The 22,537-nt window shown below is 33.6% G+C and overlaps 1 protein-coding gene across 1 annotated transcript in view; it reads left to right on the forward strand.

The window, feature by feature from the left end:
- Positions 1-409: 409 nt before the first annotated feature.
- The window catches only part of LOC125063214 (tropomodulin), a 50,419-nt gene continuing 28,291 nt past the window's right edge, over positions 410-22,537 (forward strand). Inside the window, exon 1 of the mRNA XM_047669522.1 lies at positions 410-552. Within this exon, the coding sequence (XP_047525478.1) occupies positions 475-552 (78 nt within the window). The 5' untranslated portion in view covers positions 410-474. The remainder of the gene's footprint in view (positions 553-22,537) is intronic.

The raw sequence follows: 22,537 nt of genomic DNA on the forward strand, positions 1-22,537 counted from the left end.
TCATTTAAGAAACAAACGAGCGAACATTTATTTCAAGACGTCTTGTTTACAAGTCATTACTTCGTCATGAGCAATCGCGCGTAAATCGAATCGCGTTTTTGTATGCGGCAAATTGTACTAAACGTACTAAAAGTACTGTAAACTATATAAGTACTAAACCGTTACCTTTTTATTGAAACATTTAGAAACATTACCACACTAACCTAACATGTAAAATGTACGTTTCAGACAACTCGTGCGCAGCTGCCGCCCTTTACATCTACGCATCTCTATGTATCCCAAAAAGCTTTTATGCGTTCACTGCACTTGTAAGTTTGTTAAAGTTGAGGCTTCTTTGACCTGCGTTTACACCCCAAATCCCGAGTTCGAACGACACCATACAGACCGGTGACTGAAAACTAAAAATAACCGTGCGCTTTTCAGTACCGCCGCAACAACGGTGCGCGACGGCCGCGCAACACGCGAATCGCAATCATGGCGGAGACAATCGAAGAAACATACGAGACTTCGGTCACCCGCAAGGTGGTCCGCACGAGCCTCAAGATAGAGGAGGTGAGGACTCGACTGCTTTATCTACGACACAAATAGCGCACGCGTCGACGACGCCGCATCTGCTCACATAACAGATAACACTTGTCAGTGAACACGGACGTAAACACTAGCGATATCCTGAATACACGTTCATAACTATAGGGCACTTGCGTGTTAAAACCCTTCCGCGTTCTTAAGCCCTTGGCGAGTTCCGATGACAGATTGGCCGGTTTCCGCCCAACCTATTCCGGGAATGAGATAAGTGGAAGCCGGCCCAAACGTCGTTCTAGTGTATCGCGACGTCAGTGGAAGTGTTTGTCAGTCATTCGTGATGTAAATAGAAGTTTGAATCCCCTGTGTGCATCATATCGTGACCTGGACACTGACCACGTGTGACCTTGCAGACAAACAACACATTCAGAATGAAACCCACCACACAATTAGGTACATTACATTCATACTACATTTAGGTACATGATATCGTAATGCCCCTTGTGTTAAACATCTAATAATAATTATTATATCTAATATTATGCTTAATAAGACGGAAATAAAAGTCATTAGGACGAAGTGGGAATAATTTGTCGCGTTATCACATTCCATCAAACTAACAATGAATGTCGGCAAGACTACTGTCCGTTTCCAAAGCGCAAAATCCAATGGAAAAACGCGTCGTGGCATATTTTCGTCTTGGCTCCCATCCTAGTTTATCTGCTACATTACGATGTTTATTCACAATACGTATGCGAACGCTAATGTGTGCGTTTTAACCACTTCAGATTTTGATAACCACCTCAGACTCAAAGAACCCCACCGTCCTATTATTAGAAAAACAATTTCATGCACCATATACCAGGTCTAATTACTGTGCTATAATGACTAGAAAGTGTAGATGTTATCGAAAAATTTTCTGTGCCCGAGTGCCAAATTTTCAGTTTTACTTGGCATCTGCATTCCCAACATATATACCAATATAAAACTTAATGATTCTTCGAATTCACACAGTATCAGTGACTCTCGTAACGTTATTTATCGGTTTCAATGTAGTTTTATAGTGCTTTTACAATTCCCAGAGCAATATGAATGCTAACACTGATTTATTGGGCTATAAAGGTCCAGAAAAACAACAAGTTTTTTTCTTTGATCAGCACATATTCTATTTCATAGGAATTAGGTACCTTAGTTCTTTTAAATATAATAATGGATCCTTTTAAATATGTGTTTGGTTTAATCTGTTACGAATGTTTATCTCAGCAATATTGTTACTTTAATAAAGGGAAGGGTTTAAAAAAAACCTCATATAACACCCTTTTTTTCGTAAGTTCTAATACGACATTATTATACATGCATGTAGCAATAAAATTAAGTACATACAATCTGTCCAAGGAGCAATACGAATGTTTGCAAAATAAGCTGTATTACATGGTGTAATACATGTTCCAATTTTTTTTTTTGGACCACAAAATTAGGACAAACACATGATATTAATTGACATACATACAAAAATATAAAAAACCGGTGCCGTCCCTAAAATATGTGGACATGACCAGCGAAATCAAGTAAATACAATAAACAGTTTCCAATGTTCATAATACTAGAGGAACTACACAGTACGTACACAGAAACTGTATTTTTGTCATATTAACGTCTATATTTGTCCTTTGGCAAAAAGAATACCTATATTTGCTGTTTTATTGTATTTATGTTTTAACATGCAGCAGTTAGTACCGTGTTTCTATACAAATATAATTATTACCATGGCAATATACCATAATATACCATAACAGCCGAACCAACTTTAATCCACTTTTAGCCCTTAAATATTGAATGACATACTTAATTTTTGACGCAATGTCGTATTTTTAATTTTTTATCATTAGTCAACGTGATTGTTGTATTTTGTTTTTTAAAGACAGGCTATGTATGTTGGGAAACTGTCAAAACAGTTACTATAATGACTTAATGATTTATGGGATTAGCCAAAATTTCACCAAAGCTACACACAGTTCATCTGTCAGTTACACAGTTTATTTATATTTTGTAAAAAATAAAATTGTGTTCTGACGTAACCATGAACAAAAAATCTTGTGAATGAAAATTCCTTTAAGAACTCTTTAATAATTATGCTATTATATTTAAAAATAACATCATACAACGATTTCACCATTCAAATTTTACTTGTGCAAATGTTTTTTACTCCTCTTAATTTAACTACGCTTAAAATGTCTGTTACTTATGGTATTTTCAAAACTTTTAAAAATAGTAACTAAACGATTATTATTATAAAATATTCGACGCGAACTCTTAGACACAACTTTTAATTTCTTTACCTTTCACCCATGCCCTTCACTATCGCAATAAAACGAAATATGTAGGTTATAAAATTCTATAAATACGTTAGCTAATTACTAGTATACCATTTAAAAGTAATGACAGTATTTCAACACAGCAAAACACTGCAACAAGGTCGTCACATCCCGTTTAATATTTTAACATTCATTCGCTATTAGCGATCGAGATATTTCTATTCCAACGACCCAAATCAACATGATAGACGTTAAAATTAAACCGACAAACCACTCATATCAGACACAGAATACTTGTAAAGTTAGTAATGCATTTGCACAGCAAAGAAAAAGAAAAATACGCACGTTGACTTTTAAAGTCTTTTTAAGATCACGCAATTTGGTTAAACAAGTGAAAAAGAAAACATTTTCAATGCCCTGTTAGTTAGAAGTGTATTAAATTGATCGAGAGAGACTTGTTTTATTGAATTCAACTCCTGACAAACAAAGACCATTTTGTTTTTGATAAAAGCGAAAGTCTAGATCATCGGTGCTCAACCATTTTATGTAGCGACCCACAAAAAGCCAAAAAGTTAAGTAAAACAGTCTTGCGACTCGGTCACTGTAAAATTATTATTTAGTTTTATAACACCACACTATAATTAATTATTCATTCCTTTAATAAACGAATCTTTTGTACCTATATGTAGTTTGTATTTATTATAGTGTAAAATATATCCTTATACAAGTGTACAGGACATTTCTGCACATGCAGAAATTCATTACATACATTTTCTTTCTATTATAAATATCGAAATCGTTAGAACTTCTATATGATAGTTGAATACAGATTGCGCAATTTCCTTTAAACCTAGTAGAACTATTTTTTTTATTATTTGATCACCCAGAAAGAGTTGTCATAGTGTACAATTTGATTGACCCCTTTAGCTGATACAATATACTGTAGTTTAACCAACTTCAAAAAGTTGAAGAGGATGTATACAATTCGACGTATTTTTAATGTGATCACGTTATTTATTACTCATTTCTGTAATAAGCTATTGTCAACTGATCACAAAGAATGACACACAAATGCGAGGACATGACCCGTTACAGTTTTCTTAAGCCTACATATTTTAGAGTGAAGTGAAACCTTGAGCTTCTGCCAATTATACCTTTTGTGTAGTTTGTAAACTCCATATCGACACATCATTACTAAGAAATTAGCCGCGCTCGCTCTAAAGGCCGATTTACATTATCTTAGTGTTTAGGAGAGTGCTTTAGTACAACTTGAAAGGCAAGTTCTTTAGCGTAGCGTTTACTAAAGCAAGTAGCGTTTACATGTTTCAACTAAAGTACTATCCTAAAGCACTCTCCTAAACACTAAGATAATGTAAATCGGCCATAACAAAGTAAACCAAAGTATCCAGCGGTTGTATAAAATATAATTAGTGCCTTTAATGTATAACAATGAATTTTAATATCTATTTCCCTCGGTCATCGCATCATGCGCGAATGAAACAAATTTGCTACTTATTTTATTGTTGTGTTTATAATTGTCAGGAGATAGTAATTATGAAAGAAAAAATTTAGATTGTTGAGCGAAACATTAGTAAATTTAAGAAAATTTTACGACACTATTAATTTTACATAACTGTCAGTGATTGACAGAATGCGCGCTGCATATATTGTTTGACACAGATCATAGAGCTTTGTAATAATAAACACTATGTTTTTGAATAGTATTAATTTTTATTTTTCTTTTATATTTTTTCTAACTTTAATTCAATATTTGTAGTAAAGACAGGACAACGTCTGTCGGGTCACCTAGTAAAAAAAAAACATTACAATTTCATTTATTGTCTCTTTACAAGTCTTTGTTGGTACAAAAGCGTTTGTGTATTTAAATTGCCAGTAAGATTAGTCGTTCTTTGTTCATTGACTAAGCTTTATTATCACGATTTAGTACTAAAACGATCATAAATCAGTCTGTACTCGGTAGGTACGTAAATAAACGGTGCATTACAATCCAAATAAGGATGTATGTACGCTGTTCCGTTCCTCGAATCAAACGCGCAAAACACACAGCCGAACAACTGTTCGGGAACCCTGCCAAAGTGCGATTTTACCTAATTGATGAGCAGAAACACAACATCCCAAGCGTTTGATCACGCTCCAGCGAATCTCTAATAACTTTAGAATAAGTCCGTGCTAAATTCATTATTTGCACATAATGAATTTAAAATGTTTCTGAACTAACATGACGGATGGTGTATGTTCAACGGTTTCCGTTCAGTTACTAGCTACGGAGTTGCTACGCTGTCTACGCTGCTACGCCTATGATACTGGAAAAGTAGTTAATAGCAGAAAAGTGTAAACTTTTTGCTTGCCAGTGATTCACATCAGTTCGACAACCCATAGCAATGGCGTCAAGTCGCGGAAGTGCGCAACGCGCTGTTGCTTTGCGAGCGCGAAAATGGAACGCAGCGGATATAATTAAAACTGGTCGGACAAATCGCTAGCAGGGAATTAACACGCGAATTCGGTCAACCATCGAACGTTTACTCGAGGTTTTTTTACAAGATTAAGGCTGCAGTATGATGAGCAAATTTAAACACTCTCAAAAAATTACCCTAAGATTAAGGACATTGGACTGTATTTTGTCGTCTTATTCATACAATTATTATTTTAAAGTATTGAGGATTACAAGTAATCAAATCGAATATATTTAGACAACGAATCTATACTATTGTATAAATTGAGTACATTAAACTCCAGGTAGCGTACAAATATAATCCAGAAGGAATATTCCGAAGGTCGTCTAATACGTTACTTCCATTATATTGACGTCTACCAGTACGTGTACAAATAACGATAATTTCGTCTTTTTGTATGTAGGAGAGGTGTTTTTGTATGAACTTTTCTTCATTTTGTGAGAACGGAATACCGTTTCTTAAAATAATATTCTTTGTAATAGGCAAGGAGGTGATCAGCCTTCTGTGCCTGACAAACGCCGTCGAATTTTTGTGGCGGTGTCCTCACGATATTTTCCTTAACTCTACGAGCGGGGGTTAGATGCGCACATAGACAAAGTCGTTGGTGCACAGCTGGGGTTAGAACCTACGACCTCAGGGATGAGAGTCGCAGGTTGAAGCCACTACGCCAACACAGCTTCTTCTTCTCTTTCTCTGTTACTTAACTGTATGCAATAATAGTTGGTACAAATAGTTGATTATACTTGGAACAAAAATCACTGAAATTGACACAGAAATGTATCTGTCCCAAACTATTGAACTTTTAACTAACAATAACAAACACAAAATCACCCACATACGCTATTTTGCTTAAAGGACGTTGTTTCATATGTTTTTTTACCGGGAATTGAACCCAAGCAAGATACACTATTGTATTTTACATGGTTTAAATCTTACTTTATGATGATCAAGTAAATGTCCTTGCTTTGTAAAATTAGCATTTTAGTGTTCATAAAAGTTGTGAAAGCGCTTGCTCGATGTATAATATAAACCTAAAAAAATGTTAATAGGTTTTTTGACTCCAATAAAGCTTCAATGTCGCATCTATTGATATACAATGTACATTTAAATTGTTTATAAAAATTACTTGCATTTACTGATTTAAAATTCACACATTTATCTCGCTTTTTTATTATCGTCAAGCAAGATTGAAAGAATTAAAAAACATGTAAACTTTAACTTTTGTTCCGACCCCTTCCGAAAAGTTTAAAATTATTTATATGAAAAGGATGCGATGTTTTTTACCAACAGTTTTTCTATTTTCCATTATACTCTATATGTTTAATATCTTCTTCGTAAAATTTAAAAAAGACCATCACTCTCCGTGGCCACCCAGCATTTTTTATTTATTGACTCACTTAAGAAGAGTGTTCCCTCTGAACTGAGTTGTTCGGGCTAATACCTGCAGCTGAGTTTCATTATCGGACGTCAAGGAAGAATACAAAATACATAATACTTTCAAAATACGTCATACATACATAAGATCAGCATTGTTTTCATATGACATGAATTTATAGAGTTTAATGGTGAAACTCACCTCTAATGACTACCTTTTGTGCACTCTTGTCAGTCTAAGACGAAGTCTCTGAATCTGACGGTAAGAATGTTAACAAGCCCACACTGCTGCCAAAAAAAAATCACACATTCACATGACATATTAACATTCTAAGGGTCTGTTTCACAATGTATGGATAAGTTCTACATAAGTTCCAAATAAGCTATTTATTGCTTATTGGTAGGATAAACACTATTGTTGCGTTTCACGACTGTCAGATAGCGCTATTCGTCACATAAAGTCCATCATAAGTTATGAGTCCGATGAATGTCAAATAGCACAATTTATCTTCCAAATAATTTATATGTTGCATAGCTATTTGGTACTTTATCCAGACATTGTGAAACAGGCCCTAAATCTTTAAAGGGGCTACTACTATGTTAATTTACGACCATTATTATATGTTATTTGATTTTCCTTTCATACCAATTTCGTTCTCCTTGCTTATACCATTGAGCCACAATCGCATATTAACAGCGTTAGTCTTAAGAAGGCATCAGCAATCGACTCTTTTTTCCATAATTACTTATTTCTTAAGTACTTAAGAATCAAATGTGACGTATCGATTTTATATTTCACGAGAAAATTCCTTTCTGATTGAAGAAGATAAGTTGGAACGCACAGTGCTGTGAACAGAACATACAACGTAAAACTGTGTTGCTACTCAAACTGTAAATCTAGAACAACTCATGATGCAATAAGTTTGTTTTTAATTTATGAGAAACTTTTGTCGTGTTGAATATGAAATTGAAAAACGTTTTGCGAACAGAAATAGCGCGTCTCGACGCCCGCGCCACTCGTTCCAATGTCGAGGTGATCACTTTGTATTGTCTCTTACGACACACTGAATATTTGAAACGTTTACCTCTATCACAACTTGGATAAAATATTAAATCCTACGTTTATAATAATAATTAAATTTTATTCATGACAGAAATATTGTTGTGACAAAATCTAATTCTAGTCTCCACATGCACTGGGGAGCGCCTGTGTTGTGGGTAACTACGTATAGATTATAATTATTCCGTGGTACATATTTAAATATACCTATATATTTTTTAAAGTAGTCTTAGGGTCTCAAAGATCTTGGTCTAGGTCAAACAAAGATCTTTTTTTAATAGAACAGGGGCAAACGGGCAGGAGGCTCACCTGATGTTAAGTGATACCGCCCATGGACACTCTCAATGCCAGAGGGCTCGCGAGTTCATTGCTGGCCTTTTAAGAATTGGTACGCGCTTTTCTTGAATTACCCTAAGTTGAATTGGTTCGGAAATAATTCAGTGGGCAGCTGGTTCCACATAGTGGTGGTTTGCGGCAAAAACTGCCTTGAAAAACGGTCAGTTGTGGAACGGTAGACGTCGAGGTGATACGAACGTCTTGTAAGACCTTAAGTATGAATGTATGAGTATGTGATGTGAATGGGTGTTTGTGCTTATAATGCATTCTGTATTTGAGAGTGAGAGTCATGCCAAAATATTTAGTAAGGCCTCTGCAGAATCTAAATCCAAATCGGCTAGCATATGTGCGAAATCGTTATTATTGTTTTATCATAATGGCCAAATATATACGAATAATATACGAAATTTTACAAAACACTTTTCATCTGAATATTTTGTGGTAATCTCTTATTTGGCCTTTAACCTATATTACGTTTGAACGACGTGAAAATTATTCTAAAAAACTTTATCTACTTAATTAACGTAATTTATATTAAAGAAGGCTTTGGAAATTAATTGGCTTTCGTGAATTAATTAGGTTAAAGTCTAAGAAATGAGATAATAGGATTTTACCTTTGGATTAGAGTTTATACGTAAAAAGCGATGAACAAGATTAGTGACGGGTTTGTATTACTTTTCTAGACAAAGGCTTTTAAATAGATTGCAAATGACGTATTGTGTAATATGACATAAGCGTGAGGTGGTCTCGTACTATGTTTACAAGTCAACAGTCAAATTCTAACTGTGAAACGCAATATATACGTAAGACTGGCATTGCAGTAGTTTAAAGTAACAAATTAAAAGCCCCGAAAGGTCAATGACACGTGACTCCACATGGCTTCAATAAGTGAACGATATTCTATAAATACAAATTAATTTTCAGCGTAAATAGAGCAATCTTCAGTTCTACGTAAAAAACGACTTGTTTAATTTCTTGTCAACAAGTGGAACAACGACCGACGATTTTATATTTAGTACATAGACAAGCTAATTAAATATATGAGTAGGCATATGTATTTATAAATTTAAATATACTCTAATCTTTTTAAATTCAGGATTAGTTTTTCATATAATTCCGTGGGTGCTGTATTCGATTCTCGGCAAAACGATAATTGCTTCAGGTTTGAGAACACATAAACATTTACCTGTAAATAATTATCAACGAAACCGACACATGGTAATATTGCTTTATCACAAATTTTTATTTGATACTGCAAAGAAGAATCTTCTGTTTCGTCATTGTGAGTTTTTTTCCAGGATTTATATTTAGAATTACATTAGAAGAAGAACATTGCCCCAGATCCGCTTTTACACGATCCATATCTAATTTGAACTCTTTGAATGTATCCTTGGAATGGTTCAAAGGCGTATCTATATCTGTTATATTCTATCATCATCATCAATCGCTTCACAAATATATTTCGCCTTCGCAATCTATCTCGTGCTTCTTGCGTCCAACTTCGAACACCTATTGTTTCGAGGCCCTTGACAACTCCACCCCACCAACGCAGCCTCGCTCTTCCGGGTTTTCTCTTGCCACCGGGTAGTGAGTTCAGTAAGGACCTTGGGGTTATGCCGTCCGCCATTCGGTGCACATGTCCCAACGTTTTGAGCCTGTTGTATTGTATAAATTGGACGATGTAGGCGTCGTCAAGGATGTTATAAAGCTCTTCATTGTAGCGAGCAAACACCGACGCAAATAGGACCAAAAATTCTTCGAAGAATCTTCCGCTTGGAGGTAAGGTTGCTCAACCTTCTCGCTAAGGGCCCAGGTTTCAGAACCATCAGTAAGCAGTGGTTGCAGCAGAGTTTGGTACATAACAAGCTTCGTATTCTTCTTAAAACGTCGTGATCGGAATATTGACTAAGGCCAAAGTAGCAGCGATTTACGAAACTTAGAAAGGAAAAAGATCAATAAAATCATTTAATACATTTAACTAAGAATTACATTATTCGGGTGTGTGTTGTGTGATGGTGTGTATGTGAGGGTATGTACGTGAGAGTGTGTAAGTGAGGTGTGCTCATGATGTAGATTATTTAGCGATATTCTTAATACTCCTTGTATTGTACGTGAAAGAAATTTATTTTATTTTGTCTCTGTAATAATAACTTCTTAGGAACTCATGTTTCGTTTTTGTTCGAGTACTCCGTCTATACAATACCTTAATTTCTTCGTACCAGCTAACATGTTCTTGACAAAATTTATTAATTACGCATCGGACAAAATCAGACGGTCCACGATTTAATGTCCGACCTAAATGCAAGCGTGATTAATAATTCCGAGCGCTCGGCCAATGGACTTTTTTCATTACAAAACATTAGCGGAATGACAAATCGCCATGAATATATCAGCCAATTGTGATTCATATTTCAGTTTCAGAGTCATATTTTTAATGTCTTCATACATATTTAAATATACGCGATAAAGAACAAAGGCGAGAAATAACACGTTTTTGCATAACTCGACTTAATCTTATACGAATAAATATCTGTTATATAATATTCTTCCTGTTTTCAGTGTGAATTGTGTTCATAGTAACCAATGATTGAATAAAGTTAGATATTGAATAAAACGTAGTACTACCCTATAGTTTCAGCCATTTCAGCCAGTTCATGTGATCAATGAATCTTTAATTATTATTATTTTTGTATTTACTATATACTTTCCTCACAAATCTTACTTCTTTACTTACACTTTTAATTTTTACTATTATTATTTTCTGTACTATTATTATTATTACATTCTTTTCCTGTTTTTGCGTCTGTAGCGCAAAAAAGTTGTGGTCTCTGGCAGAATGACCGGCGCTGTGGATCAGACGTGTTCATAATGCTGAGCCAATTACAGCCACAACACACACATATTACACACCTAAAACATGCCTTATTATTTTGTGTGTTTCGTTAGTAATAAATGTTATGTTTAAATGTCTGTTTTTTGTGTTGGATAGTTCATGTATCAAGAAAGGTATGCATTTCTCGATAAATGAACTATCTAACACAAAAAAAAATTCGAAACAGTATTTCCTGGGTAACTGTGAGTTTAAACATACAAACAATGTCTTCAGCTGTAATATCACCAGCGGTCTCTCCCACTTTCGCATGGCATTTTTTTAAATATTTTCTCTAATTTTCTCTGATAAACATTAGAAATTCGCTACAACTAAACATCTGCCAAAATTACATAAATTAGAAAACATATATTTATAGGCCTGAGCAAATTATATCTAGTCTGATGTAACTTTTTTTTATTAAAGCACAGATGTGTGTAGGCTTTTCTAATTGTGTTACATATATTTAAGACACTCTAGGCAACTAACACATAAAATATTTGAATAGCTGCGACCTGTTATAGTGTTTTAACATAAATAACCTTTCTTTTTACAATTTAATACAATGAATTGTCTTAATACAAATCAATAAAAATAACTGTAAAGTAAGCTTAATAATGTACATATAACTTAAGAAGATTATTATTTGTCGACAGTTCTTTCCGTTTTCATCTTGCTGTTGTTTGTGTAATGTACTGTCGTTTCAAAATATACTGTTGCTATAATGGAAAGAGGAAGAGTTTTCGAAGTATACATATATGGTATATACGCTTTCTCTAATCGCTTGTTTACCTCCTTACCTTGGAAGTGCAACACCGAAGTTCCCTTCTTTAGGGAGCATCTTATTCTAACTTAACTTGAAGTATCTAATATAATAGACGTCTTACAATTTCACTTATACCCGGCGTCCCATTTGTCCCTCCTTTCAGAAGAACGCGTTTTGGCCAAAACTCACCGATATCCAATACGATCATTCTGATCTGAGGTCTATCCATAGTAGCTCCCCACACTTTGAAATAATTTTCCTTTAGTTTTAATAATTTATTAATTTTTTTTTTTTCGTATTTGTTATGTTTCATTGTATAAGTGCTTGTCACATTTACAACTAAATCTTGTTCTTTGTTTATCTTTATCCCTCAGTTTGCTAAGTGCTCGCAAACTTTTTTTAATCAAAATAAATAAATATACTCAACATTATTAATTTGGTGAGGCCGCACTCACCTTCGGTCTATTCAACAGTTAAAATAAGTTTATTATGTCTTATTTATATTCATACTTCAAAACGACGAAAGCTTTATTGTTTGATGCGTTTGAGAACTATCAAAAGCCTATTTATATAAAATCTATTTCGATATATTGCATAACGCGACAACAGGGCCCAATTAGCTATTAATTACACGCGTAGCGCCCACTCAGCTGTCTGTCACATTCGCTATATTGCGAAATTAGTGAACCCATTCAATAAAATAATACGTACTATCACTATTCAGTTCATGTCAAGGAGATATTAAATGTATTAAGTCCGACATTTGTAAAGGGCTAATTCTGTGTGATCATCAGGCAATTAGGGTTTTGAAGGGCATAACGCCGTCGATTTTTTGGGTCTTTATCATCTTTTTTCTTATTGGATTATCTTCACCTTATGAGCGAGTATTAAATTTGCGCAATGACAGTACAGTCCAAAGGTGCACAGCCAGAAAATGAACATAAAACATCGGGGATGAGAGCCACTACAACGGCCAACACTGCTCTTGCTATAGTAACTATAATTTTTCCAAAATATTTTTAATTTTTTTTTCCTACATTTTTTTTTTGTGAAATTTCTACACCTGACTAAGGTGGTTATTTAAAAAAGTACGATATCCGTTTTCAGATGTTGTTTTTTTTTGTTTTAGTTGAAAAAAACGGTTAAACACATTTATTTAGGAAATAGTCTAAAAAGTATATACTTTTTAATTATTGATAATTAATACTTTCTAAATAGGTTTTGGCTTACACACGGTTTTAATGTAATGGTATCTTGATTGGATGGAATAATAATTTCAGAGTGACTTCTATACTTTTAGCACAAACTTATTCGTATACGATAATGACAGTTTTTGACCTTTGACACCTCGAACCCACAAGGCTTTCCATTCAATTTGTATTTCCTATCCAAACGATGTAATATTGTTTTACTTCCATTTAGTTCCACAGGCTATGAAACACTACACACGTTTTCTATGCAAAAAATATTTCAATTGCTTTTTTAAAATTAATACAAAAATGGTTGGCATTGGAACATAAGTTAGATTCGGTCTTGTATTTAAATGTAGTATTCGAAGTTATAGCAGTCAAAAATCTTTCATTGACATCTGTTTTACTAATCGTTTTTGTTGCCAACGGGAACAGGCTGCGACATTTTAAGGTCGCAAATAATATTTGTTGTTTCCAAGGATCCTTTCACCACGCTTCAGTGACTGTGTACATGTTTCCTTGTCAAATCATTATTTGGCATCGTCCGCATCCCACAACGATGACAACGTCTAACTAGAATATTATCATTATTTAATTTGACTGTAAATATTATTTGACTGTTTACGTGCCATTTATTAACAAGGTATATAAATAAAATTTTGCATGTAATGAATCAAGTAAGCTGCTGCACGTAATTAAAAAAAGGGTGCGTGTACTTATGTACGCGCGTAAGAAGTTATACTTCTTTGGCATTGTTAAAAATAGTTTTTGATTGCATGCAAATAATTAATTACAATTAAATAATCAAAGACTGGAAAAGGAGTCATTATAGTCAATAAAGTACATTTTAAATAAATAAATATTTATTATTATTCTCTTACATTAAGTGTAACATGAATTCTATTATTATTCGAATGTTGTTTTTAAATTATGTCCAATGCCGTAGCATCTATCAAAAAATTTCACTCTCATCAATTTTTCATAACGCGCCTAAAGAAGTAGAACTTCAAAAAGAATTGTTTGAAACAAAATCTTTCCAACTTGTTTTTACTTTACGACATCAATTCAGATTTATTTCTATGATACTACCTGTACCTCATGGTTTCATACACGAGGGAAAAACCTACTGTTTATATCGTGGTATATGGCTGCTCTCGATAAATGGACTAAGTAAGGACTTTTCCCAAGTACTTCCTAAGAGTTAAACCAAACAAACCAACTCTATGATAAAAGTATGGATGAATAAAATGGTGTTTGTTAAAATATATCGTAGTAATTTTAGTACCAATAATGTTATATAGTAAACAATATGTTAATGCAGGGTTCGTGATCACAGGTCTTGCCAAGTAAATTCTTCTTTTTGTTTTGGTACCTCTCTATTACTGGAGACTGACCGTCAGCCTGAAGCTCCTGTGCCAGATGCAGCAACTCTTGCGCAGTCAATAAATGTATATTTGCCAATAAAATAATTAGTTATCTTTTATTATCTTTGCTAATTCATTTGTGAAGTTAAAAGAAAATTGGAACCGGAGCGAATTATGCAAAACATGACCAATTCATCGTGATCCGATTTCGATATCATGACACTTGGAAGATTGTACCTTTCTCGTGATTCTTAACAGTTACTTTCTCTTAGATTCATTATCATATAATAGTTTGAATTGTTTTAAGACAATGGGCTTATATTTTATAGGCGTTCATTAAAAGATATACTGTAAATAAATAGTATCTGCGATTATTCTATTGTTTAATAAAAAAGAAATTGATACCGAGGTCGAAAACGTTTTAAAATAATTATTGTTTAGCTTGTGATTTGTAATTATATTTATTAAGCTTGTTATTTACGCTTCCGAACTAAATTTTCTCACCTTTTTATTATTCGACTCATTTCAAATTATAATCTGAAATGAAGATAAAAAATCCAAGAAACGATTTTTGAAGTTATACTTCTTTAGGCGCGTTATGAAAAATTGATGAGAGTGAAATTTTACGATGCGCGCGCTCCGTTACACAAAATTAACAGAATGAAGTTGCCCACGGAAGATGCTACGGCATTGGACATAATTTAAAAACAACATTCGAATAATAATAGAATTTATGTTACACTTAATGTAAGAGAATAATAATAAATATTTATTTATTTAATTTTTAAAATGTAAACTGAACTTTATTGACTATACTGACTCCTTTTCCAGTCATTAGTCAGATTATTTAATTGTAATTAATTATTTGCATACAATCAAAAACTATTTTTAATAATGCCAATGAAGTATAACTTCTTACGCGCGTACATAACACGCACACTTTTTTTTTCTTGAAATTTCTATACAGTTTTCCGAATTCTTTAATAAATGTTGTATTAGAGCTAAAATCCTTAACACATTTCAGAGAAGCCCTACGTAAGTAGTATATAAAACGTGACTAACGACAGCATTTGATAGATGTTGACAAAGGTTATTGGCACTTGGCAATGTATTAGCTTCGATAATCGATAAACTTTTGTTTTTGCATTGAAAGGTCGCCCTTTTGAGTAATGGACTTAATTCGCCTTTTAGTTACCTGCGTTACAAACTAGATGGCGTTATCAACATAGCATGGCAAATAATATTCCTCTTTTGTATATATTATATAAAAAAAACAATTTTTGTGTAGTAACCAGAGAGCGTAATGAATGTACAATACAATACATCAATTACAGCGCGTATGACTTTGTATTATTTTACGTATTACGTATTGTTAAGAAACATAAAATTCTTGAAAGGCCGGCAACGCACTCGCGAGCCATCTGTCATTGAGAGTGTCCATGGGCGGTGTCACTTAACATCAGGTGAGCCTCCTCCCCGTTTGCACTTTTTCTATAAAAAAAAAAGAATTGCTACATTATTACAACTAGACGCAGTTCTTGTTGTATATTTTTCATTTTAATTTCCCGCGACGTAATTTTAATTCACCTATACACGCTTCTATGATGAATCATGCGCCCGCGCAACTGTACCTACAGACAATAATGTACAAGGATGGCCGTTTAGACTATTATTTACTTCCTATCCGTCCCAACTAAACGGGACGACGATACATTTGCCTTTCATGATTTGTAATGTAACATCTGCAAATGTTCATCGGGTCTGATAAATTAAAACAAATTAACATTAATTTGACATCGTGATAAATAGCTCAACACTCTGCGGGAGTTTCATCATCGGGCGTTTAGGGATAATATACAATCCCACCCCTTATCACCTCGATATCTGTCATTCCACAACAGAGCGTTTCTTAAGGCACTTTTTGCTGCCTTGGGTCCTTGAATAAAGGAGCGTACAAATTCTTAATAGAACGGCAACGCACTTGGCGAGCCTTCTGACAGTGTGAGTGCCCATGAGAGTATCACTTAAGGTCAGGTGAGCCTCCTGTTGCCCGAAAATATGCGTGGCTAATAAATATACTTCTACTTGGAAAATATACTAACATTGGTAGTTCGGTTTTTTAATGTTTAGTAATTAAGCCAAACGAATTTGGCAATTGATAGACATCAAAAAAATATTCGAACGGAAAAACAGACGGAGTATTTGCATACTTTAAATGAGTATACTATAAATCTATCAATATACGAAATCAAGCAACATTTTACTAATAAGGTATATATTTATTATAAGCATTTTCCATAAAGTGGAGAAATCTAAGAACAATATTTAATGTGAAAGTAAGAATTTCTCACCTTTGACCCTATTTTCGTTGACATCATACATCATTGAGAATTATAAAATTTGCATAGATATGAAAGTGTGTTAATCTCTTTCGCTTGAGTATTAGAGGTACGTTAAGTGTGTATGGGAAACTAATACTCAAGTTAATCACTTTTTGTATGGATTAATTAAGCTTTAATAATAATAATAAAGTGTGAATGCGATTAACTAATAACTAGCCGCCTCCGTTTCGCCTTAATACGATTTTTTACTAAGCCTTACTTTTAAGACTCTACATACCACCATATAGAACATTTTTCTATGCTACCCCATAGAGACTGTTCGCTTTTCCGGTATAAAAACCTAAGAACTGAATAAAACCTTTTTTTTAATATTCAAATATTCTCCATAGAAACTCGAAAAAATCGTCTTCAAGTTTTGCAATGCATTTTAAATCATATATGATCAAGAAAAGTATTTGGCTGGTCCAAATGTGTGACATTTGCTAGACGAATTTATCTCAATATTATCATTTGGCCATTGTTATACAGTTTATATACCGGGACCTGTCTACTTGTTTCGTCTCACAATTACCTCATAAGAAGCTACCTACTGAAATGATTCCATAAAACATATCGCTCCCCTAATAATCCTTTTCTTCGTAGTCTCCATTAGGTCGTGCCTGTTTAAAGCCCTAAATGATACGTCGACTTGCTGCGTCCACACCACTCTATCCTCAGCTTGTTTCAGCCCATTAGGGATGTTGAGATCTATAATTGTCTTAATTCGGTCAGACCAACGGGTAGGCGATCGACCTCGACTGCCATCACCCCTCCCTACCTTTACCAGCTGGTCGAGACTATTCGGCTCTCTCCTGGCAATATGGCCTAAGTAGCTAAGCACCCGTTTGTTGATAGTTGATAGTCTTGTGGTGTTCTTTGGTAGTAGGTAGTTGGTAGAGAATGGACTTATTGGTTTTTTTGTGCACGCCAAGGTATTCTTAGTAATACAAGGGCCTATCCAATTTTTGAATAGTGAGATTTTAAATGATTAGGGAACAAAATGACTTCGTGAATTCTGTAGCGGTTAGCGTTGAGAAAGAAATAAAAAGGACAATAATAACTAGGTAAATATATTTGCGATCTCACACCACTGCCGCGCATCCCCTGAACGTACTGCTAGAATTTACTTATTAGTAAAGAGAAATATTTAAAGAAGTTGGACTGTTTAAATGTTGCGCTATTCGAGTTTGTACCTTTCTATGGCAAATAAAAAGTGCGTGCGTACAAAGTACACATGTCAGAAGTGAAACTTCTTTGGCAAACTAATTTTTAACTCTTGTTCATATTTATACAAATCTAAAACTTTAGATTTCGGAAACTTAGAGGGAGGAAAAAAAGAAGATATGTTAGGAATTTAATTGTCATTAAAATATTAAGTGTCGAAAATTAATACAAATAATAAATTTAATTTTTTAATTGATTTCTTCGATAGTAAAAACACGTGCATTTTAATTTACAAGTCGTCATTCGAGATTTCAATGAATTATTTTGCATAAAATATAAAATACTAATATTTCATAAATTCTCTTTACGAAATTTTAATTTTGAAAATAGAATTTCTATAAGGTCTTCTCACTCTTTCTCTCAATCGGTCTCAATAGCTCTCTCCCTTTTCTTCGACAAAAACGATGCACATCTACGGTACGTCACAGTAGCGTTCCGTAAAAAAATTACCCTAATGCAACATGTTACATGCAACAAAAAACTGCAGTTGTTCCAAGGATTTCTGTATATTACGTAATTTTTGTTACTTTTTATACTATATGGGCCCAACTTAAATATTCTTTAATCAATACTAATTTGGCTTAATAAATATTTAAAATGTTGTAACCTGTTTGCGCATGCCCCAGGAGGCCTACGAGCTTTTACATGCTTCTTTTAGTCACCTCTCCTGCCTAAATTAGTAAGCAAATTTCACTCGAAATGGACGACAAACAATACCGAAATGTTTGATTATTATTTTCAAATCCAACTGAATCTTTCCTAAAAAATAATTGAAGTAATTCGCCAAATAACATATGTAATATGTCGCATTTTTACATGCATACATTAATTACATAACTTTAACATTAATTTGTAAACATGCCAACCAACAATCAAAATAATCTTCTAATAACAGCTCAATGCCATTCCTAAATTTTATTGCGTATCCAAACTATTTCCTCTTTTTAACGATTTATTTGAGTATTTTAACACATTTAATATCTTCCAAACTCCTCCATCGTGACTCAGTTGATTCGCACTTGTTTTTTTAATTCCATTTTACTTTATGGTTATGATTTCCAGAAAAAAAATCACTGCAACTGAGGTAGTTTGGACATCGACTTGTGTCAAAAAAAGTTTCAAAAAAACTAATTCTCTGGTGATCTATGTTTCGTCCTTATTGTTCATAAAAAAACTTAGCTGATGACATTAAGTAACTTTTTTTGTTTAACGTCACTCCTGTCGCAAATTCTAATATCTACTGGCGCTAGTATCTCAGTATCTCAGTCTATCTAATATTTAGTCAAGCTGAAAAATAAAAGTACATCTACTTCATTAGAAACAAATAAAATAAATTTTTGTTAGATTACAAATTAATGATATAAATAAAAAAGCATTTTATTACATGCATTATAACCGAAATATTACAATTATTCGTGCTTGTGTGTGTGTCACGGTAAAAGAAAATTAAAACAAAATTTCTGTATAATCAATGGGTAAATTAAAGTTTTTGTTGATATGTTTTACTCGTAATAAAAAACAAATATGTGTGTCAATTTCTGATTTCCATCAATCACATGACCTACAAATTCTAATAGCGAAGAAGAAAATAGATGTTTCTACAATTCCAAGAGTCAACGAGGAGCAAAAACTATTGTTTTCCATAGACGAGAAACCTGGTTAATATTTATGTAATGGAAAGTCGTGATTACTGTTTAATGAATGAATCTGTCTCAATTAAGAGTTATACGAAACTGAACAGTGTTGCCCTAGTAGCTACAGCGTATGACTCTCATCCCTGAGGTCGTAGGTTCAAACCCCGGCTGTGCCAATGAAGGAAAATATCGTGAGGAAACCGACATGTCTTAGACCCAAAAAGTCGACAGTGTGTGTTAGGCACAGGAGGCTGATCAGTGGTCACCTACTTGCTTGCCTATTAGATTGAAAAATGATTATGAAACAGATTTAGAAATCTGAGGCCCAGACCTAAAGAAGTTGTAGCCCAACTGATTTTTTATACGAAAACATAATTATTAGGTTACGATGTCGATATAATATATGAAATTATCGTTGCATAATTGAGTTGCGGTCTACCAACCAAACCTTAGTAAGGAAATATATGTAAAGAGGAAGTTTGTGTGAAAGTTTGCTATGTACATACAAGTAGGTATAAATAATACACAGGGATACGATAACATAACTGTACCTTCATCTAAGATCGTTGGACATTATGTATCAACTATATACATCCTCCATCCATCCATCCATCTACATATGTACTACGTATATAAATATAAATTTACGTTAATAAAATAAATATTCTGCATTAAAATTTATTTCCAGTTCTTAAATCAAGGCACGAGAACTGGCAGGAACATTTCTTCTCTCCTCTCCTTCCTATAAATCCCCAATTTGTATTGCTTATAACAACCATTACACTATGCTCCACATTATATATTGAAGGAGATTTCCATTTAATCTTAAAATTGTATAAATTTTCCATTTCACGATCTACAAAAGAATACATTTTAATTAATATAAGAATTAATTTAAAACAATGCAATGAATCACTAACTTATTTTCAAAAATATAAAATTCATATTATATCATTACAGTTTAAAATTTTATACCTACCAAGCATAAAAACGCATTCAGTTAATAGTATTATGAAATTTAACCAGGTCAAGGTGATTGATTATCTCTGCTATTGACAAGGACGCGACGTAACATTTGACAATTTTCAAAATACTTTTGGTATTCAAATCAGTGTTAGACTAATGGTGAGAGAGAAATTTCCAATCCTAAGGCAGCGTATTCGAACCCGGTTGTACAGTACAGTAGGGGAACCACTGATCCAAAAATCGATGACGTATATCAGACACAGAAGGCTGATCTACTTAAGAAATATGATTAATGCAGGAGAAATGTGTCTACCCCATTCTCCTTTGGGGCGATTACGGAATTTCATAAAGATGCGAGTATCACATAAAAAAACCAGTGGTGCTACAACCTCTTTAGGTCCTCAGATTTCTGAATCTGTTTCATGATCATTTAGAATCTAATAGGTAAGTACCTGATCAGGCTCCTGTGCCTAACACACGCCGTCGACTTTTTGTTCCTAACGATGCTTTCCGTCACCGTTCGAGCAAATTTTAAATGCGCACATAGAAATAAAGTCAATTGGTGCACAGTCGGGGATCGAACCTACGACCTCAGGTATGAGAGTCGCACGCTAAAGCCATTAGGCCAACACTGCTCTGCGAGTATCGCATCTATTAAAATCAATCGAATTGTATTTCGGGGGCAGTTCATATCAACCTCCAACGTTAATATTCTTGTTACTACTACACATATGATAACTGCTACATTGTATAACCACACATATTATATACTATAAGTCCCCGGTATAAATGTCAATAAAATTAATATACTTATTTGCTGTTATTACAGGTAAGTCACCTTGAATCAGAATGAGAATGACGTCAATGGAAGTAGCTGATAAAATCATACTGGAGTTGCGTGAGTTGGCTGTATTTACGAGTTTTAATTAAAGACTGTTTTTCCAATAAAATTTGGTTTTGATTGTGTCTTATATCTAACGCCATAGCGCCAAGAATTCTTGCGAGAGATGTTTTTACTATGAAAACTTACCTTCATAATATTGTTACAAACTCTACTAAATTTCTATAAAACTAAAGTTACAAAATATGGTAAAACGAAGTAGTTGATTAATAATAATAATAATAAAGCCCGTTTTATTTCCAATCATGACAAAAACAAATTATAATACACAGCTAAGATTATTTTACTTTTTTTTTTCTTTTGCTTGTTATTCTATATTCTAGCTTCCTTCAGTACCGTTGATCGGAACCCCTTCACGGGTAAGGCCTCCTCCAGCTTTTTCCAACTGACTCTGTCTATGGCTCTCTTTCTCCATTCGTTTCCTGCTACCGCTTCTATTTCTTCTATCCACCTTTTTTTGGGCGACCTATTCTCCTTCTTCCTCTTAGTCCTTTCCATACAGTTGTCTTTAAGGTCCACCTATTATATATATATATGTTCAATCGTATAATTATTATAATTAATTACATTATTCGCGGGATTGGGTCTACTAGCCCTTTCTTATTGAATTCATTTCTTAACAGATAATATCATAACTTACTTACTTACATACTTTTCTAATCTAATATTTCTATAAGGATACTTAAAAATTTAATAAATACAAAAAAACAATGCATAAGTATATATATTTTATATTATGCGTTAATTAATTGTATGACTAATAGTGAATTTTCATGAATCACGGCTAGTATTATATTAAAATGTTACGGAATAAGTGACCCAAATAAAAGAAATAAACCAGCCTAAACGATGCAAGTGCAATATTTAGTTTCCTTTATTCGTTACACTTTAATATTTGCTTATTAAAATATATAAAATATTAATAAAATAGACTCTATTAGCGCGGAGTAAAATTTAATTTCGGATAATAGGCTGGTTGATATTGCAAAGTGTTTGAACCGCATGTTTATACTAAGAGAAAAGCTGTCGGCGCCTACGCTGCTTGTGGATCGCGGTATACAATATTTTAGTGTTTTTAATCTAATTTTACAGGACAAATATAATGTCGTATTAGAAAACAAAGCTACAGTTTAGCTAGCGTCCTTATACTTGAACAAATTT

The sequence above is a fragment of the Pieris napi genome, chromosome 3 (genome assembly GCF_905475465.1).
Source record: "Pieris napi chromosome 3, ilPieNapi1.2, whole genome shotgun sequence".
In the NCBI taxonomy this organism is placed as follows: domain Eukaryota; kingdom Metazoa; phylum Arthropoda; class Insecta; order Lepidoptera; family Pieridae; genus Pieris; species Pieris napi.